This window comes from Enhydra lutris, unplaced genomic scaffold (assembly GCF_002288905.1).
Source record: "Enhydra lutris kenyoni isolate GAN:26980312 unplaced genomic scaffold, ASM228890v2 scaffoldscaffold92, whole genome shotgun sequence".
Lineage (NCBI taxonomy): Eukaryota > Metazoa > Chordata > Mammalia > Carnivora > Mustelidae > Enhydra > Enhydra lutris.
In genome coordinates, this window is record NW_019154176.1 from 3,129,411 (window position 1) to 3,155,168 (window position 25,758).

The following is a 25,758-nucleotide window of genomic DNA, read 5'->3' on the forward strand; positions in this document are numbered from 1 at the left end:
TGAAGTATGATACACAGGACCCCGAGATCATGACCTGAACGGAAGGCAGTGGCTTAATCCACTGAGCCACCCAGGCGCCCCTAGCAGTCCACTTTTAATTTAACTTATTACTGGCATAGGATCACGTGCACATGTTACAAAAATCAAAAGTTAGGGGGCACCTGGGTTGCTCAGTGGGTTAGGCCTCTGCCTTCGGCTCGGGTCATGATCCCAGGGTCCTGGGATCGAGCCCCGTATCGGGCTCTCTGCTCGGCGGGGAGCCTGCTTCCCCCTCACTCTCTCTGTGCTGCTCTGCCTACTTGTGATCTCTCTCTCTGTGTCAAAGAAATAAATAAAATCTTTAAAAAAAAAATCAAAACTTAGGAGAGCGTTCATAGAATGAAAGCAGCCTCCCTTCCATGCCCTGTCCCTATCTTCCCCTTCCACTCCCAGGGAATTCACTGGTTTCTTCTTCCTCCAATATTCTGCATATTCTGAGGACATGTGGTGGAACATCAGCTCCATAGGGACCCAGAGTTTTGTCTGATTTGATCTTGATATATCTCCAGCCTTTTAGGATGCTATCCGGTACACAGCGGGTGCTTAATGTATCTGGTAAATAGTGTATATGAAGGTTATGTATGCATTTTCACAAATAGTGTCCTCCTAAAAGGCTCTTTTTTTTTTTTTAAAGAATTTATTTATTTATTTGTCAGAGAGAGAGAGAGAGCGAGCACAGGCAGACAGAGTGGCAGGCAGAGGCAGAGGGAGAAGCAGGCTCTCCACAGAACAAGGAGCTCGATGTGGGACTCGATCCCAGGACGCTGGGATCACGACCCGAGCCGAAGGCAGCTGCCCAACCAACTGAGCCACCCAGGCGTCCCTCTTTTTTTTTTTTTTTAAGATTTTATTTATTTATTTGAGAGAGAGAGAGAGTGAGAGCATGAAAGGGGAGAAGGTCAGAGGGAGAAGCAGACTCCCTGTGGAGCTGGGATCCTGATGCAGGGCTCCATCCCAGGACTACGGGATCATGACCTGAGCCGAAGGCAGTCTCTTAACCAACTGAGCCACCCAGGCACCCCTAAAAGGCTGTCTCTTGTACCTGAACATAAGTTCCAAAAGGGTGAGGCCCTTTTTTCTGGCTTTGTTCACTGCTGTTGCCCAGGAGGTGTACCAAAAATGTTTGTTGGAGGAACCAAGGGCTCTCCTATTATGCTGCCTAGCTGCTGATCTCTCACACACATGTGTGTGTGCATGAATGTGAGTGAGGGTGTCCTTCCCTCTCAGCAGCTAGGCACACAGTCGCCCGGGAAAAGCTGAATGAGGAAAAGAGAGGGAAACCAAAGAACCGTGTGGAAGATTGGGCCCCAAGCTGGAAGGTGGACTGAGCCTGGGCCTTCTTGTTTGGTTGACTCCAGCAAGGGCGGCTCTGAGATCATCAGCAGAGGCAAAGGAGACTGTTGGGTGCTCCCACTTTTCTAGGGGTCTTTTCTGAATTTTGAGGTCTTATCGAGGCAAGAGCTACTCCTGTCTTTGGGCCAAGGCGTGGCACATAGTGGGGACTTGATTTGCTGGAGGAACTCGGAGCAGGCGCTTCGTGCCTTTTTGCTGCGTTGACACATAGGGGCTTTGGTGTCTCCTTGTTGAGTATATAAATGGGGTCCCAGGTTCTCCAACTCCGGGGTCCCAGGGATGACCCAATAGTACATCTACAATTGAAGACAGTTGTTTCAGGGTGAAGACAGTGGTTTCACGGAGCCGCGTGACGTCACGCTCCCGCAGGTTCTCACGACTGGGTCCTGGGAGGGGCAGGGCGAGGGGTGGGGGGAGGTGCGGACAAAGGGACCCCGCGCGCCTCCCCCGCCGTCCCCAGCGCGCGCGGCCCGGCAGACCCGCCACATCTGGAATTCATTGCCGCCGCCGCCGGAAAGGGGAGGGGAGGAGGGCGGGGCGAGTGGGGGGGCTAGGCGGTGTCTCTCCCCGCCCCCCTCTGTCCCCGGTCGGGAGCCCCGGGACGCAGTCCCAGTAAGGCGGGCAGCCCTAGCCCCTGCCGATGCCGTCCCGGGGACGCAGACGCCAGAGCGAGCCCCTCCGGCCAGGGCAGGGACCCGGGCCGGCCCAGCCAGGTGAGTGTGCGGGACGAGTGGGAGGCAGAAAGGACGAGCCCAGGATCCCTGAGTCGCAGGATCGGAGCTGGGTAGCCAGGCCAGGGGTCGGGGGCGCACCGGGGCGCGCACGCGCCGCCCGTGCTTCTGCTGCACGGAGGGAGTGGTCACTGTGTGCCCTCTCCACGACTCCGGGCGGCCCCTACAGCCTCGGCAGAACCCCCAGACTGAGCTCCCCGCCTTCCCCGGCGGCAGGAAGTTGGCGCCGAAGAGAAGGCGGATCCGAGCTCTTTCGGCCAGAGTCTGGGAGGCAGAGCGGTGTGGTCCGGGACCGGAGGGTTTGGGGAGTGTGTGTGAAGGGGAGGGGCCCTCCCGCAGGCCGACTCCCGCTGGGCCAGAGCGAAAGGTGCAGCGAGCCGCGGAGCTTCTAAGTCAAGGGGCGGGGTCCCCGGGGAGGGCCGTCTGCTCCACCGCCTGCAGGTCTGCCTCTGTGCCTCAGTTTCCCCGAGTAGTTCGTCTTCTTCAGTCACCCCCTCGGGGGTGTGGCTTTGTTCTGGAAGGAAAGGGAACGTGAGTGCGTGACTCCCGCGCCTCTCCTTTCACCTGGGGCCCAGGGACGGGGCGGGGGTGCAGTCACCCGTGGCGCGGACCTCGTGTGTTCGGGGACCCAGTTGAGCGTCGGAACCTCGCCCCCTCCTCCGGCACGAGTTGACTCACCCGGGGATTTCCATGCCCTCCCCCGACTCTGCGCCAGTCAGATGCTCCGGGAGCCACGCGCTGAGCCCACGGACCCCCGCGTGGCGCGATGGTGGTTTGGTATTTACCAAGAGGCTGCAACTGGGATCACAACCCCCTCCCCCAACTCCCGCGCCCTCCGGGAATATTGGGGCGAAGCTCCTGGTGGGACGCAGAGGTGTCCCCCCCCACGCAGCCACGGGAGATGTACGGGTTCCTCGCGTGTGGCTGTCGCGAGAGAGGCCCCAGCGGGAGCGAGTGTGGATACCGCGCATTCCACCGCCAGATAAGGAGGCCTAGACTGCAGCCGGAGGGCGGGGGCGGGTCCTGCCGCTGTCTCCACGGAGACGCGCTGGGCTTCGCTCGGTCAGGGGGCTGCCGGCGACCCGAGGCGTCTCCAGCCACTGTTGTGGTTTGGGGGCTAGGCTAAATTGAGGTGCCTCTACCTCGGGAACCCTCGGGGCTTTGTTCACTCGTCCGTCCGTCCATCCATCCACCCATCCATCCATCCATCCATCACACGTTTTCAGAGCGCCTTCTGTGTGCCAGGCATCACGCCAAAGGGGCTGAAAACAGACTTGGTCGCTGGCCTCCAACACTCATATCCTACCACCGAAGCCAGACAGAACACAATAAAATACAATAATGATCTCTGAGGATGGCAAGTTGTGTGAAGATAATGAAGCAAGATGCTGTCATAGAGAGGCCCCGGGGAAGGTGGCTATGGCAGACCGACGATCAGAGGAGACCCCTCTGAGCTGGTGACCTTAAAACCGAAACCAGAAAGAGGGGAAGACAGTCATTCCAGAATTTGAGGGAAAGGCATGCCAGGTGGAGGGAGAGCAAAGTCTCTGAGGTAGGGATGGGGGTGGCACCTAGGAGGCTAGCGTGGTTGGAGTGGAGAGGCCCTGGGGGAGCGTGGCAGGAGGCTAGATGGGCAAGGGCCAGGCCATTTTGGGCAGTGGGGAGCCATGGAAGAATTAGGAGGTGAGGGAGTGACACAGTGTATTGGCTTTGTGAATTAAACAGCTCCCCCTGGTCGCTGCATGGGGAACCGCAGTGTAAGGCGCGCCTGACCGCTTAAGGGAAACCAAAAGTAGGGGTGGGGGCACTGCCCTAGGGCCAATGGCAGGGATCAGTGAGTGACAGTGGGACTGTTAGCACAGGGCCTGCCTCAGTGGAACTTGGAGAAGGGGCTCCTGGAAGCCGCTGAGGCTTTCCCTGTCCTTCCTCTCTTCTAATCTCCCACAGAACAGTCTTGGTCTATCTTCCCTTCCCTCCAAACCCTGTCACTTGTCCCTCTCATTCCATTTCAGGCCTGGCCATTCCCTGGCTCTGAGCCCAGTGACCTCTTACTGAGCCTCTGGGAAGAAGTTAGGACGGCCTTGGTGAAGGTGAGCAGGAGACAGGCCCTGCGATTCGCCAGGTCTGGGAGCCTGACACTGGGAGGGAAGCAGCCAAGGCCTCTATCTGCCTGGGTGGGGTGCGGGCTGCCTCTTCTGCCAGCCCCAATCTCCAGGCCCCGCTTCCTCTTTCTGGGAAGCATGAGCCTGCCTTAAGCTCTGTCTTCAGCAGAGTCCTAGTGGGGAAGATGAGAAGAGGGAAGCAGTGTGGGCCTCGGTTTCCCCTTCTCTAACTAGGCGAGCCACCCCTCCTTCTGAGGAAGCCTTGACAGCCTCCAAGGGCTGCAGAAAGTGAGTGTGCAGCTCCCGGTATCCCCGCACCCACCCCCACCCCACCCCCACCCACCCCACCCCCACCTCAGGGAAGAAGTCAGACTTTCGGTGGGCCTCTGGGGTGTGAGGACTGAACCCAATTCTTATTTCTCCAGGAAGCCTCCATAAATCTTCCTCTTGGCTGCCAGACCAGAAGGTTGGTGGCCCCGTGTGAGGGAGGGGTGAAGGGGGTGACCTAGGCTTTTCGACCACCAGCACGGGTGCTTCCCAGGCCTGCAACGGGTCCTTGATTCTCAGTCATGAACCCCAGAAGGGGCCCAGGAGGCCAGGGCAGCCTGGGGGGCGTCTGGTCGGCGTGACCCGGCGGTGAGGCTGCGGTTCACACTGTCCCCAGGGACATCCACACAGCCCTAACTCTGTTCTCTGAAAGATGTGGTCGGCCTGTAAAGGACCCATCACGAGCGCCTTCCTTAGAGAGCCCCCGACTGGGCCAATCAAATGCCGAGGACGGAAAGCTCAGGCCAATGGGCGAATCGCTCAAGGCCCTGGGATTGAAAATCAGCCAATCAGGGCGCGGGCTGTTTCTGCCCCGAAGGCCGATCTAGTGGGGCGGAGGCCAGGGCCAGGCTAGCTCTCCCGCGGCTGCAGCCTGCAACGGCCAGAGGGCATCGGGGCGCCCAGGGCCCGATCCGGCAGCGGAACAAGGGGCCTCTGTTTGGCGATCTGGGCGGGGCGGCAGTCTCCGGGGATGCGCACAAGCCTTTCTCTGTTTCCAAACTAGGACGGATGCCCCTTCACCCAGGGGGAGCAGCTGCCTCTGTCAGGCCCCCGGCCAGGGCCTCCTCTGAGGGGGCGTCCAGGGACTGACATGGCTTGGGTAACCCCGGAAGCCCCCCATAATTCTCAGGCTCACTAGGAACCAGCCTAACCAGCCTTTTCTGGAACCGTACTCCAGGAGCGCACGTGTTCCTTGCCAGGCCTGTTTCCAGGCACCTAGGGAGGGCTCTTCCCGCTCCCTCCCCAATTAGCTAAAGGCTGGAGCTTCCTCCTGGCTCCCCTCCGCCAAAGGCAGACACTGCACCAGCCCCTCTGAGACTACCCCCCACCGCCACCACCAAGCTGGGAGGAGGCCATGATCTTGGCCTCTCAGCCTCTCTGCCCACGCTTCTTCCCGCCCCCTCCCCCCACAGCTCAGTTTTCCTTGAGGGGGGGTGACTCAGGCTTTCATGGAAACAAATGCCCGTCCCCCCTCTCCTCTCAACCCCCTCTCCGGGTGCCTCTCGCCCCCTCTTTCGGCTCACATGACTTCAGCTTCAGCGCTGCAGCAGCTGCCCCATCCTCCCAGCCAGGACCTCCCAGACTGGTCTCCTGTGGCTCCCCCATCCCATCACCCCCTCCCAGCCTTTCCCACACCGGATGTGACTGGGAAGTGAGGACTCCACCCTGCTTCTTCCTGGGGCCTCACATCTGGATTTCATCCTGGCTGGGGAGGGGGGTGCCAGCGCCCTGCCCACCCCTCTGGGACCCTCTGTCCCAGGGCAGGGCTAGATGGTGCTGATGAGAACAGGATGTTGGGAATCTTGCCTGGCTAACTCAGTCTACATTCCCTCCCCAAAGATTGGCTGGAGGGCACCTAGTCCCCAGCTGTGTGTGTGGCAGGAAGAAGGGGGGCTAATATATCGGCTAGTATTTATTGTTTGCTATGTGCTAAGGGTGCCTCTTGTGCCATTCAAGAGAATTTTCCCATTTCCCCTATAAAGTGGGCTTTCTTCTCCGCATTGCACAGATGAGGACATTGCAGTGAGAGGCCAAGTGTTGAGTGACTTGCCCAAGGTCTCACAGCATGTCAGGTGGAGCGGGGTTGAACCCTGGATTGCCTCCAAGGTCTTCGTCCTTGAAGATGCCATGACCTCTTAGATGCTTAAACCTCAGGGCCGCCCTGGTGTCTCCCCAAGACCTTATCTCGGCAGCACCCATGGCCGCAAGGCTTAGACCCAGCCTGAAATCCAGGGCAGTGGGTGGTAATGAGCGGGGGATGGTGCTATCAGCAGCCAGCATCTTGCTGACCCAGGTTGGCAGGCGGCATGAGGCCCCGGGCTCCAGTGTATTCCAAAAGGGAGACGAGCCCTCCAGGCCCTGCCCAAGGCTCGCTGTCTGGGGAGGTGAGCAAGAGTTCTGGAAGTTTATTTTGTGTCCCTCATGCTCTTTGGGGGAGCTTCTGTTCTTCTGAGACCTCACAACCTTGAGGTTATAGAGGCTTTGGGGAGGTTTTCTGGCTCTACCACTTACCGGCTTTGAGACTCAGAGCAAGTGAGTTAACCTCTCTGGGTTTCTGGTTGGTAAAGCAGGGAAGATGATGCTTCTGACTTCATGTGGCCGCTCAGTGAGAAGGGGGGAGCTGGGACTCAAACCACAGCCACCCAAAGTCAGAACCCAGGAAGCAGCCATGGCACTGACCCATCTGTCTGTCTGTCTTCTCTCTCTGCAGCTCTGACAGCCCCATGGCCCTGGCGGGCCACTGAGCCCCACCATGGGCAGCCTGTACTCAGAGTACCTAAGCCCCAGCAAGGTCCGGGAACACTACAATTACACCAAGGAGACTCTGGACACTCAGGAGACGCCCTCCCGCCAGGTGGCCTTGGCCCTCATCATCATCCTCTGCTTCGCCATCGTGGTGGAGAACCTGCTGGTGCTCATCGCGGTCGCTCGCAACAGCAAGTTCCACTCGGCCATGTACCTGTTCCTGGGCAACCTGGCCGCCTCGGACCTGCTGGCAGGAGTGGCCTTCGTCGCCAATACCTTGCTGTCGGGCCCGGTCACGCTGGGGCTGACCCCGGTGCAGTGGTTTGCCCGAGAGGGCTCCGCCTTCATCACACTCTCCGCTTCTGTCTTCAGCCTCCTGGCCATCGCCATTGAGCGGCATGTGGCCATTGCCAAGGTCAAGCTCTACGGCAGTGACAAGAGCTGCCGCATGCTGCTGCTGATCGCGGCCTCATGGCTCATCTCGCTGGCTCTCGGCGGCCTGCCCATCCTTGGGTGGAACTGCCTGGGCCATCTCGAGGCCTGCTCCACTGTTCTGCCGCTCTACACCAAGCACTACGTGCTCTGTGTGGTCACCATCTTCTCCGTCATCTTACTGGCCATCGTCGCTCTGTATGTCCGCATCTACTGCGTGGTCCGCTCCAGCCATGCCGACGTGGCCGGCCCCCAGACGCTGGCCCTGCTCAAGACGGTCACCATCGTGCTGGGTGTCTTCATCGTCTGCTGGCTGCCAGCCTTTAGCATCCTGCTTCTGGACTACGCCTGCCCCGTCCGGTCCTGCCCTGTCCTCTACAAGGCCCACTACTTCTTTGCCTTCGCCACTCTGAACTCACTGCTCAACCCTGTCATCTACACGTGGCGCAGCCGGGACCTGCGGCGGGAGGTGCTGCGGCCGCTGCGGTGCTGCCGGCGGGCGGCGGGGGTTCAAGGACGGCGGGGTGGGACCCCGGGCCATCGGCTCCTGCCTCTCCGCAGCTCCAGCTCCCTGGAGAGGGGCACGCACATGCCTACGTCGCCCACGTTTCTGGAGGGCAACACGGTGGTCTGAGGGGCAAGTAGGCCACCAGGCCACGGCACAGGGCTCTGTGAGCTGTCTCCCTGGACAGAGAGGGGGCTGCGAAGCAAGATGCCCGTACACCACAGACCTGGGTGACATTGAAAATATTTCACCCTGGGCTCAGCCCACTGAGGCCCCCCCACCCGGCAGATGGCAGAGCTCCAATGGGGTCAGAGGCTAGTGCAGTAACTAATGTGACCGCCTTCAGAACTGGATCGCGGGGAGGCCCCAGGGGACCTGGAAGGGGCCTGGGTGACACAGCAGGCAAGCACTCAGGTGACACGGCAGGCAAGCACTCCAGAGGGGGAGCTCAGGGCAGGAACAATTCACAACCCGATACAAGGGATTTCAACATTTCACGACTCTCTGACCCTCTGCCCTGCATGGAACTTCCCTCTCTGAATCCAGCCCCGCTGTCACCTTTTCCTGAAAACCTTAAGCCACTTCCCCACAACCACTGTTCCCAAAGGGCTAGAGGCCTCCTCCCTGACTGTCCTGGGCGGCCGCAGCTGACAGTTGCAAGGCCCCAGTCCACAGCTTCCCCAAATTTCACCAGCTGCCCACTTTGGCAGCTTCTTCCCTTTCCTCTGTCTCTCCACGAGATGCTGGCAAACCACAGGGTTGGGGGTAGATGCTGGATGCTATTCTCAGACCTCACTGGCCAATTGCACTATTTGGGGCACAAAGGAGTCACCAAGGGCTGGAAAAACTGGTCTGGGGGGCTGAGGAGGGCTCTGGGCCTCCTGGTGGGAAAGGGTGGAACTTGAGAAGGTTCTAGGGGAGCTGTTGGCAGAGGACCCCCATTCCTAAAAACCACCCCCCTGCCCAAGGTACTCCCACCTCCAGCGCAGCCAGGGTAACCAGATCTCCTGAGGCAGGGCAGCCTTGAGTCCGCTGTGCCTCCTTTCAAGTTGCATTGTATGGAGAAACATGGGGGTCAGGGGGCCAAGGACAAAGCTTGTGGGGTGCTCCCTTCTCGCCTGCCCCAGAAGGACTTCGCTAAATTCCATGGATAAATGGAAGGGATGTTGCGGTACAAATATATATTTATGTGTGTCTGTGTGTGCATGTGTGTGATGCGTGTGACCTCCTCTCCCCACCGTGCTCCCCCAGAATGGATGCTGTTGTTGTCTCACGTCTGTGTTGAAGCTGCCAAAGAGGGGTTGGCCCCTGCACAGACCCCTTTGTAATTGCTGGCTCATCTCCCTGCTTGAGAGCTGGGGTACAGCTCGCCTCGGGGAAGGAAACCTCATGCCTCAGAGCAATTTCTTGTGAATGCAAAGGCTGGGGAAGAGGGTGTTGGGGGGCAAGGAGCCAGTCGGGGGCCTGTCTTCCCCCATACAGCTCCCCAGATGCCCCTCGTGCCTGAGACCCGGACCCAGGCCAATAAACGGTTCAATTCCTCATTTGGGTGGTTGTCATTTGAGACTTAAGGCGGCCATTGCCCTAACTAGCACCCGGTGGCTGGAGGGTGGATGGGATAGGGAGGGTGGACGGGATGGGGAGGGTGGCTGCTGCCCAGGCCGCTCATACTTTGTCATCCTTCCTATTCTGTGCCCCAACCCCGAGCTTCACCCAAGCCAGGATTACAGTGACTTCTGAGAAAACAGTGTGAATGTTGACCTTTCCCTTAGGGCATCTGTCTGGCCCTTCCCAGTGATTAATTAGACTCCTGACCTCCCTGTTTCCCTTCAGAGATAGCCTGGCAGGTGTGGGAGGGTCCCCTACTTCACCTCATCTTACCTACCTGTTCCTCCCTAGGAGATGGTCTTAGGGGACATGGGCCCTGATGACCCTCCAGGGCTCAGTCTTCCCCAAAGGAATGGGTAACTGCGTCAAGCACTTCCCATGACGTGAATCCCCAGAAGGTGGGAGTTACTATGAACTATCGTGGAGATGTGGGTTCAGAGAAGGTAAGTGAGCCGCTCGGGGTCACACAGCTAGCTGGGGCAAGGGCCTGTCTGGATATGAACTCAGGCGGGAACAATTTGCAACCCGGCACAAGGGATTTCAACATTTCCCTGGGCTGACTCTGGATCCCGCCAGTCCCACCACCGGGACAGAGAAAGTATCCTCCACCCACTCTTTGCAGTGGAAGGAATAGAGGGGGTATGAGCTGCCAGACCCCACCCAGAACCAGGAGAAACCCAGATGGGACACAGCTGGGGGGTGGGTTCCTAGCTCAGCTCCAGGCTGACACTCCCTTCTGCGCAGAGGCACAGGGCCCAGCAGCTCCTTTGAAGATAGATTTGGAGCGTTGATGGAGAACACAGTCCCCTAAGCTAGAGCCCCACCCAGCACACCAACGCAAACACTAGAGTGGCCAATGAGAGAAGGAGTGGGGCAGACAGCCACCACACGCTGCAAGGTCTGCACTCCCCATTGAATCCCCTCCAGCGGTTCACAGACAACCTCTGCTTGGAAACCCGAGCCCCGGCTGAGAGGAAGGAACGGAAGAGACACGGGCCAGGCCAGAGTTAATAGATTTCCTCCAGATACACACCTGCTTTCTCTACTGCCTCCTTCCCGGCCTCTGCTCAAACACCATCTCCTCAGAGAGGCCTGCCCTATCTTCTACTCTACCGAATCCCTCTCCTGCTCATCACGTGGGAGGATGTCATAGATCACTTTATCCATCTCCTCTCCTCCATTAAAATGTGAGCATCTTGAAGAAAGGACGGCAACTGCCTTATCACTGTCTGTAGCATCTTGAATGGTACTTGCTATGTTCCTATCACAGAACCTTTGCACCTGCTGTTCCTTCTGCCTGGAATGATCTTCCCCCACATATGCCTGTGCTGCCTCTCTGGTCCTTCTGGCCTACAATAAAATATCCCCCTGGGTGAGGCCTCCGGCCATGCTGACATTTCCTGTCCTAGCTACTTACCTTGCTACTCTCTTATATGCAACACATTTTTCCTTTTCATCCTGATTATTTTTTTTTAAGATTTTATTTATTTATTTGACAGAAAGAGAGATCACAAGTAGGCAGAGAGACAGACGGCGGGGAGGTAAGCAGAGAGCCCGATGCGGGACTCGATCCCAGGACCCTGGGATCACGACCCGAGCCAAAGGCAGAGGCCCAACCCACTGAGCCACCCAGGCGCCCTCATCCTGATTATTTTCTACCTCCCCCTTTGAAATGCCACTTCTGTGACAGCGGGGTTTGTGTCCGTCCTGCTCACTGCTTGGCCATGGTGCTCAGAACAGTGGTGAGGACACAGCAGGTGCTCAATAAATGTTTGTCAAATGAATTAAAACAAAAGCACACACTGGTCTTTTCAGTGAGACGTATATTTCCTATGAAGAAAATAAAATAGAGAAAGCAATGGTTTGGGGGTACTCTGTAGACTCTATTATTGGCACTCTGACAGGTTAAAACAAACAAACAAACAAACAAACAAACAAAAATTGGAAGCACCAGAGAGGTCAAGGAATCTGACCAAAGTCATGCACATGAGTGGAGCGGCAGGGATTTGAACCCCGGTGGTCCTTGGCTGAAAACTGCAGTCACATCTGATCCTTCTCAGTATTCTGGCCTGAAGATCTAATTTGCTGACATCTCTCAAATCTTGGAGCCTAGAAGAGAGCAGACCAACCCACAGGGATGCAAGATGATTTTCCCTATGGAGGCTGTTGGCCATTAGGGAGCATCAGAATCACCGACAATAACCTGGTAAAATGCTGATCCTTAAGGGTCTAGTATGTGAAATGTGGCTAGTGCGATGCAGGAGCTGAATTTTAATCTTAATTAATTTAAAAGTGAAGAGCCACAAGTGGCCATTGGCTAGAGTACTAAGAGCACAATTCTAGATTGCAGATCTGGTTTCTACAGCCTTTGAGCAGCTGAACCCTCTCGGCATTATGCCATCATTTCAAAAAAAATTTCCTAAGTCTTACCACCTTTATTATTATTTTGAATGACATTGTAGCTTCCACTTATTATTATTATTTTTTAAAGATTCTATTTATTGGGGCGCCTGGGTGGCTCAGTGGGTTAAAGCCTCTGCCTTCAGCTCAGGTCATGATCCCAGGGTCCTGGGATGGAGCCCCACATCGGGCTCTCTGCTCAGCAGGGAGACCGCTTCCTCCTCTCTCTCTCTGCTTGCCTCTCTGCCTACTTGTGATCTCTATCAAATAAATAAATAAAATCTTTTAAAAAAAGAATCTAAATAGTAGTTTAAAAAAAAAGATTCTATTTATTTATTTGACAGACAGAGATCACAAGTGGGCAGAGAGGCAGGTAGGGGGTGGGGGGAGCAGACTCCTTGCTGAGGGCTCGGGGTGGGACTTGATCCCAGAACACTGAGATCATGACCTGAGCCCAAGGCAGAGGCCTAACCCACTGAGCCACCCAGGTGCCCCTCCACTTATTATTTCATGATTTTTGGAATATTTCTTTTAATTATGACATCAAGATTAGGTTCAGTTGCAGATGACAGAAAACAAATATTAGTAACTTAAATTAAGAGACAGAAATTGTGGGGCACCTGGGTGGCTCAGTGGGTTAAGCCTCTGCCTTCGGCCCAGGTCATGATCTCAGGGTCCTGGGATCGAGCCCCACATCGGGCTCTCTGCTCCGCGGGGAGCCTGCTTCCTCCCCTCTCTATCTGCCTGCCTCTCTGCCTACTTGTGATCTCTCTCTCCGTCAAATAAATAAATAAAATTAAAAAAAAAAAAGAAAAAGAAAAATCTTTAAAAAAAAGAGAGAGAAATTGGTTTCTCTCATATAAAAGGGTTTTGGGGGGCGCCTGGGTGGCTCAGTGGGTTGAGGCCTCTGCCTTCGGCTCAGGTTGTGATCCCAGGGTCCTGGGATCCGGGCCCAGCATTGGGGTTCACTGCTCGGCAGGGGGCCTGCTTTGCCCTCTCTCTCTGCCTGCCTCTCTGCCTACTTGAGAGCTCTGTCTGTCAAATAAATAAAATATTAAAAAAAAAAAAAAAAGGGTTTTGGAGGAAATTGGTCCTGGGTAAGGAAAGATGCCCAGTTACCAGCGGTCCAGGCTCCTATCCTCTTCCTTTCTCTCCCCTCCCTCTCCTTCCCCCTCCTTTCCTCTCCTCCTCCCTCCCCCTCCCTCTTCCTCCCACCCCCTCCCTCCCTCTCCATCCCCCTCTCTATCCACTCATACATCCATCCACCATCCATCTACCTACCTAAATACTTCACTGTGTTTCCTAAGAACAAGACACTCTCTTATATAATATAACCTTAGTAAAATGATCAAAATCAGGAATCTATAAACTTTCATCAGATTTCACTAATTGTCCTAGTGCTGACCTTTAGAGCAGAAGAAAATCCCAGATCACTCGTGGCAGGCAGTTGTCCTTTTAGTTTCCTTCAATCGGAACAGTTTCTGACCCTTTCTTTGTCTTTTGTGACCTTGACATTTTTGAAAAATATAGGTCAGTAATTTGGCAGAATGTCCTTCACGTTGAGTTTGTCTCATGTTTCCTCATGATTAGATTCAGGTTATGCATTTTTGGCAGAAATACCACAGAAGTAAGGTGTTTTTCTCAGTTAGTCCCATCACCGGCAATGTTAACTTTGATCACTTTGTTGCCTTTGCCAAATTTCCCCACTTGAAACTTACCATTTCCTCCTTCATAATTATTAAGTATCTTGTGGGGAGGTACTCTGAGACTCTGTAAATATCCTGTTACTTGCCATATTTTCAGTCATTTAGTACCTATTCTTGTCTGAACCAATTATTACTCACCGATTTTTTTTTTTAAGAAAATCAGAGGCTATCACATCATTTTCTTCCACTTTTTATTTTAGAAGAAAGTAACACTTTTCTTTTAAACTTAACCACAAGACCATGATCAGGCTTATCAAAAGTATCAATCAGTGTTAAAAATTTCCCCATCTGTCTCTGTTTTCTTAACATTTGACTTGTTTGATCCAGAATTCAAACAAGGCCCTCTTGTGGCATCTAGTTAATGAATCTCTGAGGTATTTAAATTTTTGTTTTATTAAAGAGTTTATTTATGGGGCAACTGGGTGACTCAGTCGGTTAAGCACTTGCCTTCTGCTCCAGTTGTGATCCTAGGGTCCTGTGATCGAGCCCCACATGGAGCTCCTTGCTCAATGGGGAGCCTGCTTCTCCCTCTGCCTCTGCCTCTCTCTTTCTCTGTCTCACATGAATAAATAAATAGTATATTCTATAAACATATATAAATAATATAATAAATATTATTTATTTATTTACTTGAGAGAGAGAAAGAAAGCATGAGAGGAAGTAGGGGGAAGGACCTTCCCTTTCTTCCTTCCTTCCTTTTTCCCCTCCTCCCTTCCTTCTTTCCTTCCCTCCTCCATCCCTTCCTTCTGTCCTAACTCATCTGTTGAAGAAACCAGGTTGTTTGTCCTGGAGAGTTTCCCATAGTTTGGTATTAGTCGACAGCAGCCCCAAGGGGTCATTTAACAGGACTCCTGTCAGATTCAAGATTGGTATTTTTGGCTTCAATTCTTTTTTTTTGACAGACAGATCACAAGTAGGCAGAGAGGCAGGCAGAGAGAGACAGGAGGAGGAGGCAGGCTCCCTGCTGAGCAGAGAGCCCAATGCGGGGCTCGATCCCAGGACCCTGAGATCATGACCTGAGCCGAAGGCAGAGGCTTTAACCACTGAGCCACCCAGGCGCCCTGGCTTCAATTCTTGATAGGTAGTGCTGGAAACTTACATCAGAAGGACATGAAGTCTGGCTGTCTCTCTCTCTCTTGCTGGTAACTAAGACTGATCAGGACATTCAGATGCCGTCAGCCTGATCCCAGCTTTATAAATTCTCCCATCCAACTACTCCTAATGGCTTGGTCATCCATGGACAACCGTTGACTGGATCCATTGTTTCCAGAGGATTTCTGGTCTACCTTCCGATCTCTACCTCCTGGCTCTTTTTTCTCATTTGTCTACAAAACAAGTGTATTCTCCCAAAATTCAGACATCTGATGTTCACCATCTTTCCCTGAATGTCTTGTCTGGAAAAATTAAATCATTAAAAAAAAAAAAAAAGGGGAAATGAAGTTGAGAGTGGATGATTCGTTTTTAGTGGTGACTGTGGTATAGGTGTTAAAGGTACAAATTAGAGGGTGCCTGGGTGGCTCAGTGGGTTAAAGCCTCTGCCTTTGGTTCAGGTCATGATCTCAGGGTCCTGGGATCGAGCCCCGCATCGGGCTCTCTGCTCAGCAGGGAGCCTGCTTCCTCCTCTCTCTCTCTCTCTCTCTCTCTGCCTGCCTCTCTGCCTACTTGTGATCTCTGTCAAATAAATAAAAAATAAAAATCTTTAAAGGTACAAACTAGAGGGTACCTGGGTGGCTCAGTTGGTTAGGCAACTGCCTTCAGCTCAGGTCATGATCCCGGAGTCCCAGTATCAAGTCCCGAGTCAGGCTCCCAGCTCCTCGGGGAGTCTGCTTCTCCCTCTGACCTCTCTTCTCTCATGCTCTCTCTCACGGTCTCTCTCAAATAAATAAATAAAATCTTAAAAAAAAAAAAAAAAAAGAACTCTCTTTACTTAAAAAAAAAAAAAAAAAGGGTACAAACTAGAAAGTTTGAAAAACCCCTGACCAGAGTCTCAAATCCAATAGTCTACAACCCAAGCCAACTTTGAGCAAGTCACCTGACAAACCTCAGCAGGTTTCTTCCTTTGTAAAATTGATATGCTAAGAATTCCAGCCTCCAATGTAAAATGGTACTGCCACTTTGGAAAACAGTTTGGTGGTTTCTTACAAAGGGAAATGTAAACTTACCATAGGACCCAGCAATTTGACTATAGGTATCTACCCAGGAGAAATGAAAACCTAGGTCCGTCGGCACAAAGACTTGTGTGAATGTTCATTACAACATTTTTCTAATAGACCCAAAGTGGAAACCACTGAAATGTCCACCAGCTGGTAAATGGAAGACAAAATGTGGTACATCCATACAATGGAATATGACTCAGCAATAAAAAGTGGTATATATTACATGTATACTGATACACCCAATAGCATAGATGAAACTCACAATAATTATGCTAAGTGAACGAAGCCAGACACAAGGTCCCATATTAGGGGTGCCTGGGTGGCTCAGTGGGTTAAAGCCTCTGCCTTCGGTTCAGGTCATGATCCCAGGGTCCTGGGATCGAGCCCCACATCGGGCTCTCTGCTCCACGGGGAGCCTGCTTCCTCCTCTCTCTCTCTCTGCCTGCCTCTCTGCCTGCTTGTGATCTCTGTCTGTCAAATAAATAATAAATAAAATCTTTAAAAGAAAATAAAAGTGAAAAAAAAAGTGTGAGAGAGATGTGCACATACATAATCACAGTGGAATATTATTCAGCCATAAGGAAGGGAATCCTGCCATTCACAGCACTGTGAATGAACCTGGAGGACATAATGCTGGGTGAAATAAACCAGCCACAGACAAATGGCGAACAATTTTGCTTATACATGGAATCTAGGAAAATGGAACTCACAGAAGCAGAGTGGAATGGTGGTTGCCAGGGGCTGGGAAGAGGGGGGAATGGGGAGATGTTGGTCAAAGCGTACATAACTTTCAGTTATAAGATCACTGAGTTCTGGGATGCCTAGGTAGTGAAGTTTGTTAAGTGTCCGACTCTTGGTTTCAGCTTAGGTCGTGATCTCAGGATCTTGAGATGAAGCCCCATGTTGGGCTCCATACAAAGCTCGGAACCTGCTTCAGATTTTCTATCTCCCTCTTCCCCTCCCCACCACTTGCTCTCTCTCTCTCAAATGAATAAATAGATAAATCTTTAAAAAAGTAAGATGAGTAATTTCTGAGATCTAATGTACAGAATGGCGATTGTGGTTAATACTGTATTGTACAGTTGTAATATTCTAAGATAGTAGTGTTCTTACTATACACAAAAAATGATAACTAAGTGAGGTGCTAGGAGTGTTAATTAGCTAGATTGTGGTAATCATTTCACAATGTATACGTATATCAAAACCTCATGTTGTACACTTCAAATATGTGCAGGTTTTAATTGGTGATTATACCTCAATAAAGCTGGGGAAAATGCTTCTGAAACTTTCACAGGCGAGGAGCTTGTAAAAAAATACAGCTTCCTGGGTGCTACCAGGGCTGGTAGAATCTGATGCCGGGGCCCAGAACTCTGCATTTTCACTCTGCGCTGCTCCTGATGCGACCCATCTATGACTTACAAGTTTCAGAATGCTGGTGCGAGGCTGATTTTAGTCTGTAAGATATTGCCCAGAAGAAATATGGCTTGGACAAGGCTGTTGTTTTATCTTTTCCATGTGGAAATCATTCTCACCCTGGGTGATCCACACCCTCAGGGGATGTTTGGCCAAGTCTGGAGACATTTTTGGTTGCCCCACGTGAGGATGGAAGTGGGATGTCGCTGATCATCCTGCAGGCAGAGGACAGTCTTCCATGACAAAGGATTATTTGGTCCCAAATGTCAGCAGCGCCCAGGTTGGGACACAACACGTGCCCTTCTGGCTCCTTCCACCTGGTCCGTTGGTTCAGGACTCCAAGGCTACAGTTGGGAGTGTGAGGAAACTTCTAGAAGCATCCCCAATGCCCCCATTGGAGACTGTCAGTTCATGTCTCTTTCCCAGGTAGTTTTAATCACTTCGTGATTGCCTTTGGAGAGGCACTTGCGGTTAATTAGTGGTCATTTCCGGAAAGGAGAGGCTTCATGTGAAGTCCCTCTGATTTAATGGCCCAAGGCAGGCCCACTTCTCATTCCTGCTCAGTGTGGTGAGGAAGATTTTCTTTGCAGTTCCAGAGCGGATGCTGTGTGTTTTCCCTTCAAGCGCCAGGAGGTGGGTGATTCCTCAGAGTCTGTCCACTGTTTTCCTTTAGGGCCTGGTGGCTACAATGGGCGGTGGCCACAGGACTCAGGCAGGCCAAAGAAGCCTGGGGTGGGCTGAGGGAGGAAAGGCAGGACTTAAGTGTCTTAAAAGGAAGGAAGGAAGGAGGCCCAAGCTTGAAGTGGGTTAGAGAAGTGGGGAGACGTACTCTGGGGATTTACATAAACGGAATCATGTGGTTGGTCCTCCTCTAGGCCTGGACTCTTTCACTTGGCGTAATGTTTTTGAGATTTGTCTGTGATTTTGCATGGAGTTATAGAGTGCTTTAAAAAAATATATTATTATTAAAATTATTATTTTATAAATAATAATTATTATTAAAAATTAATAAAATTTTTAATTTAATTTTTTAAATTTTTAAAAAATTTTTTTAATTTAAATTCAATTAGCCAACATAGAGCACTTGTTCTCAATACTGAATATCAGGGTTCTGTAAAGTATAGTTTGCAAACTAAACTCACCTGACAGCCTGCTTTTGTAGGGACTATAAGCTAAGAAGGGTTTTTATAATTCTTTTTTTTTTTTTTTTAAGATTTTATTTATTTCTCTGACAGCGAAGAGGGGGGGAACACCAGCAGGGGATGTGAGAGAGGGAGCACCAGGCTTCCCGCTGAGGGGGAGTCAGATATGGGGCTCAATCCTAGGACCTTGAGATCATGACCTGAGCCAAAGGCAGATGTTTAATGACTGAGCCACCCAGGCACCCCGGGTTTTACAATTATTAATTTTGGTGGTGGGGGAAGAACAACATTTTGGGATCTGTGAAAATAGTATGAGATGATTCCAATTTCAGTGTCCACTAATAAAGTTTTATTAGAACATAGCTGTGCCTGCACAGTTACATAATCATCTATGGCTCTTCTCACCCCACAGCTGCTCAGTAGAATTGTTGTGACGGAGAATATGGCCCACATGTCTGGAGATATTTATTATCTGACCCTCTCCAGAAAGAGGTTGTGACCTCTAGGTTTAGTATTCCATTGTTTGAATACATAATTTTTAGCTTTATTGTTAGATGTTGTGTGGTCTTCAGTTTTTGGCTCTTGTGAGCAAAGCTGCTATGAATATTTTTGTACACATCCTTCGGTGTAGAGGTACTCATTCCAGGAGTAGCATTACTGGGTCATAGGGCAGAGGTACATTTAACGTTAGTAGACATCGTCAAATCATTTTCCAAAGTGGCCATACCATTTTGGACTTCTCTAGGAGCGTTCTGGTCTTGCTAACACTTGCAAATTTTTTTTTTTTTTTCATTTTTGCCATCCGTGTGTGTGTGTGTGTAAGCTGATATTGCACTGTGGTTTCATTTTGCATTTCCCTGATGACTAATGTTGAGCAGCTTTTCATATGAGTCTTGGCCATTTGGATATCCTCTTTTGTGAAGTAACTGTTCAACTCTAGTCCACTTAAAGAGACAGATAATTCTCTATTAATTCAAAGGCATTCGATGTGTATTGTAGATATGAGTCCTTGGTCAGTGGATATACATCTGTGTCTTGTCTTTAGTGGCATCTTTTTTAAAAAATATTTTATTTATTTATTTGACGGAGAGATCACAAGTAGGCAGAGAGGCAGGCAGAGAGAGAGGGGGAAGCAGGCTCCCTGCTGAGCAGAGAGCTCCATGTGGGGCTTGATCCCAGGACCCTGGGATCATGACCTGAGCTGAAGGCAGAGGCTTAACTCACTGAGCCACCCAGCGCCCCTAGTGGCATCTTTTGATGAACAAAAAAATCCTCTTAATACAGCCTGACATTTTCCTTTATGATTAATGTGCTTTAGGTCCTGTTAAAGAAACAGTTGCTTATCCTAAAGTCACAAAGATGTTGCATATTTTATTTTAAAAGCTTCCTTGAATTTGCTTTCACATTTAAATGTGGAAAACACCCGGAATTCAGTTTTGTGTATGGTGTGAGGTAGGGATCAAGGTTTACCTTCTTCCATATAGCCAGCCATACAATGAGCCCAGCATCATTTATTGAAAAGACAGGCTTCCCTTGCTGCTCTGCCAGTTGTTTTTGTTTGACCTAAATAACCACATGCTCCAGCATTCCAAAAGGCAAAAAAAAAAAAAACAAAAAAAAAACAAAAAAAAAAACAACCCCAAAAAAAACCTTCAGAAAAACTCCTCTTCCTGCCCAAAGCTTCTACCCTGCTAGTTAACATTCCTTATCTCCAGGAAGTTAACCATTTGTTTCTTTCCCAAGGCTTTATGTATAAACAAGTAAATACCCAGAATTCTCCTTTTTTCCCCCATATAATCTGTATCCTACTCTGCATTCTGTTCTACATCTTGCTTTGTTTTGTATTAGCAATTAAAAATAAACCTCTAAGGTACTATATGGAAAAATATCCTTTTGTTTTTCGTTACTGTGAGATCTGTCACTGTGTGAATGGAATACACTTATTTTAACTAAATCTCACTGAAGCAGAACTAGGTTATTTCCAGTCTTTTGCTACAGACAAAGCTAGTCAAGAGCTGTGTCCTCTTCTCCTTTTGCACATATGTATGACCAAATCTTATGAGAAATTTCTGGAAGTAGAATAGCTGAATAAGGGGCGCCTGGGTGGCTCAGTGGTTTGGGCCGCTGCCTTCAGCTCGGGTCATGATCTCAGGGTCCTGGGATCGAGTCCCGCGTCGGGCTCTCTGCTCAGTGGAGAACCTGCTTCCTCCTCTCTCTCTCTCTCTCTCTCTGCCTGCCTCTCTGCCTACTTGTGATCTCTCTCTCTCTGTGAAATAAATAAATAAAATCTTTAAAAAAAAAAAAAAAAGAATAGCTGAATAAGAGCATGTGCAGGGATACCTGGGGGTGGGGGGCTCAGTTGTTAAGCGTCTGCCTTCAGCTCAGGTCATGATCCCAGAGTCCTGGGATTGAGCCCTGCTTCTCCCTCTCTCTCTGCTCCTGCTTGTGTTCCCTCTCTTGCTGTGTCTCTCTCTGTCAAATAAATAAATAACATCTTTTATTGGAAAAGAATGTGTGGATTTGTTATTTTGATGAATGTTTGTAGACTGAGCATTTAATGTTGGGAGCGGGGAGGAGCAAGCATCACACCCTCATCTACGCAGGGTTCTGTGAGGTGATTGTCATCATCATCGTCATCTCCTTTTTTAAGATTTTATTTTATTTTTCTTTTTTAAAGATTTTATTTATTTATTTGTCAGACAGAGATCACAAGTAGGCAGAGAGGCAGGCAGAGAGAGAGGAAGGGAAACAGGTTCCCTGCCGAGCAGAGAGCCCGATGCGGGGCTTGATCCCAGGACCCTGAGATCATGACCTGAGCCAAAGGCAGAGGCTTTAACCCACCGAGCCACCCAGGCGCCCCCAGGCGCCCCTCTTTTTTAAAGATTTTATTTATTTAAGAAAGAGAGAGATCACAAATAGGCAGAGATGCAGGCAGAGAGAGAGAGGGTGGAAACAGGCTCCCCGCTGAGCAGAGAGCTTGATGCAGGGCTTGATCCCAGGACCCTGAGCTCATGATCTGAACTGAAGGCAGAGGCTTAACCCACTGAGCCACCCAGGTGCCCCAAGATTTTATTTTTATTATTTGAGAATGATCATGAATGGGGATAGTGGGAGGGAAAAGTGGAGAGGGACAAGCAGACTCCCTGCTGAGTGGGTTCCAGACACAGGGCTCAATCCCAGGACCCCGAAACCATGACCTGAGCTGAATTTAGATACTCAACTGACTGAGCCACCCAGGCACGCTTCCATAAAAGTAATCATTATGCCCAACATGGGGCTTGAACTTACCCCAAGATCAAGCCTCCTGCTCTACTGATTGAGCCAGCCAGGTGCCCCTCCATGAGTCTTTGTTGTGTACCAACTATATCCTGGGCACTTTGCTAGGTGTTGGGCATAGGGAGGTATGACTGACCTAAACTGTCACTGCACACTATGTGATCACCACCTGAAGTAAGGACTCTGAAAGAGGGGCACCTCGGTGGCTCAGCGGGTTAAACCTTCTGCCTTCGGCTCAGGTCATGATCCCAGGGTCTTGGGATCGAACCCTGCATTGGGCTCTCTGCTCAGCAGGGAGTCTGCTTCCTCCTCTCTTTCTGTCTGCCACTCTGTCTACTTGTGATCTCTCTCTGTCAAATGAATAAATAAAGTCTTAAAAAAAAAAAGGGCTCTAAAAGAAAGAGCTATGGTTTTAAGAGCCTACTAGACACCTTTTGGGCTGGGGGAGATCAGGAAAGTCTCCTTGAAGGAGGTGATGGTTGAGTCAAAGTAGAAAGAATGAATTAAAGATTTTCTAAGCAGGAAAAATGGTGTGTGAAACAGCAGGGCTTCCCAGACTAAGGCAACAGCAAATGCAGAAAACTATGGTTATATAACAAAAAGCACCAAAGTCTGGTGGCTTAGAACAGATCACTTGTATTATACCTCATGGTTGCTGTGAGTTGGGAATTAAGCAGCAAAACGAGCCTGGGAGCAATTCCAGCTTGAGGATCTCTCATACCTTTCAGCTGGGTATTGGCAAGGGCTACAGAGGTCAGAAAGCTTGGCGGGCTGGAAGGGCCATTTCCAAAGTGGCTCACACCCATGGCCGGCAGCTTAGTGCCTCTTGCCCTGGCTCACCACAGGGCTGCTTGAGCATCCTCACAATATTGTTGTGACTTATATCTGCTGACTTCCGCCACCAAAACAAGGTGGTACTGCCGATGTCTTTTATGACCTAGCTTCAGAAGTCCCGCACTTTCACTTCTACCATCTTCCTTTGGCCCTGGTTCCAAGAGGACCCCACAAGGGGATGAATACCAAAAGGCAAAGAATGTTGGGGGCCCTCTTGGAGGCTGGCTACCACAGGCCTTGCGCAGGAAGGGGCCCAGAGTGACCAGGGTGTGGCTCAACTGGGGGGAGCAAAGGAGTGATGGCAACAGCTGATGTGGGTGAGGCTAAATGCATAAGGATTGGGTTTACTCTAAGAGCCTTGAGAAGGCCTTCTGGCCCATTCAATGGGTTAGGGAGGAGGGGACCTGATCAGATGGATTCTGAGAAGATTCCCTCCCACTGGCAGGGGATTCAATAACTGAATATGTGGTGAGAGGCCTGAATGGCAACCCAGGAAGGATGTGGGGCAGGTCATCTGGGAGAGCGCTGAGGATGATCTAGGTTGGGGTGGTGCCCTTGGAGGGGCATATCAGTACACTGGTTTGAAGGCTGCTGGGCTTGGTAACACGCCTCCTGTGATCCCAAACAGTAAGCCATCTGCCTGTTCAAGGGCCCTGCCAAATGCAAGGGGGTCCTCCCAGCACACTCCAGAGTTGTTTTTCCCAGATCTGATTCCTGGCCACGTGAGCCCAGAGAGAGAGAGAGAACGAGAGTGAGAGAGAGCGCGTGTGAGCGTATGCAAGCTTGAGAGGCCCACCCTGTTGGTCTTCCTGCCTGGCCTCTGTCTGGGGTGAGTGGCAAAGTGTCCCTTTTGAAGCCTGGAGTGTTGCTGCCACTGCCTCAAGCTTTTGCTGGGCCTGGCACCAAGAGAGAGCTCAGTGGCCATGACTAATTCCCCAGCCGGTGGGGTGACTCAACTCTGGCCTTTTGACTGAGTGGCTCAAGGCATGTGGCTATCTCCCCACTGGCCCTGGTGCTTGGGGCTGCCCTGACCTTGGCTGGGTGGACACGTAGCCTCTCCTGGCTTCTGGAGGGTGACCCTTCAGCTGAAGGCTGGAATGTGGCCTCCAAAGCAGGGAGCTCAGGCCTGATAAGTCTTTCTCTTGAGGTGTTTATGAGCACTACTTCAGAGACTGAGAGGTGGAGACGGGGTTAATGCCAGCAAGAGCCGAACCCGGTTTCTTCTGGAAGTTCCATTCCTTTCTCTCAAGGGCTGAGCCCATTTTTAGGTGGGGGATGGGTCTCCAGTGGTCTAACCTGTCACTCTGGAGGTGCTCAGAAGTCACCCGTATTCCTAGGGCCAGTCTTTATGTCCCTGAGGCCTTGCCCCATGTGTAAAACCATTTGAATCATCCCTCAGTAAAGGGATCACCTGAGAGGGAGCCTAGACTAAATGAGGTTGCTCCCCTGTGAGCTGAGTCCCCTGACAAAGAATTATAGTCTATTGCTCCTCTCTCCCCTGTCCCGTGAGCACCCTGTGCCTTAAGGTGTGTTCGGGGTTCCAAAACTGGCTTCTGGCCCATCTACAGGGGCCTGAGCCTCCCTTTGGTGACACAGTCTTCTATTTACCACCCCTTTTCTGCTCTCACTTTTTAATCTACTTCCCCCCAGCCCTGCCTCTGGGCCTCCAGGGGGCCTGACAACTAACCAGCCAGCTGGGTATCACTGTTTTGCATTCGGGCTCGGTAGCTAAGGACCTCTGGATTCATGGCCCCTGCTGCTTACTTAGTCCACGATCTTGGGTAAGCAGCCTCTGAGCCAGACTCCTTTGTGACAAATATTCCAGGATTAAACAAATTCCTCTAAAGAGAATAGTATAGTATGTAAGTGCTGCTAAAAATACTACTAGCTATTAATTTTAGTCTTATTAATATTTCAGTCTTCCTGGATCCTGCCATATATGGGTAATCCATTGCAAACAGTCTGAGATCCACTTCTGGCCAGGCTGACCTCCCCCCACCAGCTGCTGGGGAAACCTAGTATACATGCATGTTTACAAACCAAGTGACTTATAAAATCTGTAATATGAAAATGTATAAATGTACCATAATTTGTAACTCGGTTCTGATGTGTGTTTTTTTTTTTAGATTTTATTTATTTATTTGACAGACAGAGATCACAAGTAGGCAGAGAGGCAGGCAGAGAGAGAGAGGAAGAAGCAGGCTCCCTGCCGAGTAGAGAGCCCAATGTGGGGCTCGATCCCAGGACCCTGGGATCATGACCTGAGCCGAAGGCAGAGGTTTTAAGCCACTAAGCCACCCAGACACCCCTGGTGCTTTTTTTATTGTTGTTTCAGCAGGTACTTTTTTTTTAACTCCTCCCTCTATGAATGGTCTATTTTTTATTGTGGTAAAAGACATAACTCTTACCATTTTAACTATTTTCGAGTAAACAGTAGTGTTAACTGCATGCCAGCGGTTGTGCGGCAGATCTCTGAAACTTTTTCATCTTGTAAAACTGAATTTGTTTCCACTGAACTACTTTCCTTCTCCCTCCTCTCACCAGCCCCTGGTCCCCACCATGGTTCTTCTTTTCTACAGTTGTAAAGTTTATTTTTATCTTTTTTTTTTTTTTAAGTAATCTCTCCATCCAATGGGGGGCTTGAACTCCCCCAAGATCAAGGGCCATCTGTTCTACTGACTAAGCCAGCCAGGCCGGGCTTGCTCTTTTTCTTTGAGACTTTGACTACTTTAGATCCTAAATAAGTGGAATTATGCAGTATTTGTTGTTTTTTTTTTTTTGTTTTTTAAGATTTTATTTGTTTTTGTTTGACAGAGAGAGAGACAACGAGAGCAGGAACACAAGCAGGGGGAGTGGGAGAGGGAGAAGCAGGCTTCCTGCTGAGCAGAGAGCCTGATGTGGGGCTCGATCCCAAGACCTTGAGATCATGACCTGAACTGAAGGCAGATGCTTAACAACTGAGCCACCCAGGCGCCCCAGTATTTGTCTTTTTGTGACCGGCTTACTTTATTTACCATAATGACCTCAAGATTCTTGCAGGTTGCCACAAAGGGCAGGATTTCCCTTTTTAAGGCTGAATAACCCATTGTATATACCACATTTTCTGGAAACCCTTCATCTTTCCAAGGACATTTGGGTTGTTTCTATCTTTCTCTCTCTTTTTTTTTTTTTAAGATATTTATTTATTTGACAGAGAGAGATCACAAGTAGGCAGAGAGGCAGGCGGAGGGGGCGGGAAGCAGGCTCCCCGCTGAGCAGAGAGCCCTAT

General features: G+C 50.7%; 1 protein-coding gene across 2 annotated transcripts; it reads left to right on the plus strand.

The window, feature by feature from the left end:
- Positions 1-1,986: 1,986 nt before the first annotated feature.
- LOC111162471 (sphingosine-1-phosphate receptor 2) lies at positions 1,987-9,493 on the plus strand. Of its 2 annotated transcripts, none has more exons than XM_022526916.1 (2): positions 1,987-2,105; positions 6,984-9,493. In XM_022526916.1, the coding sequence occupies exon 2, from the start codon at positions 7,026-7,028 to the stop codon at positions 8,082-8,084; it is 1,059 nt and encodes a 352-aa protein (XP_022382624.1). In that variant the 5' UTR covers positions 1,987-2,105; positions 6,984-7,025; the 3' UTR covers positions 8,085-9,493. The 2 variants fall into 2 exon arrangements, with proteins under 2 accessions (XP_022382624.1, XP_022382625.1); XM_022526917.1 differs by lacking the exon at positions 1,987-2,105 and adding an exon at positions 4,120-4,213.
- The last annotated feature ends 16,265 nt before the right edge of the window (positions 9,494-25,758 follow it).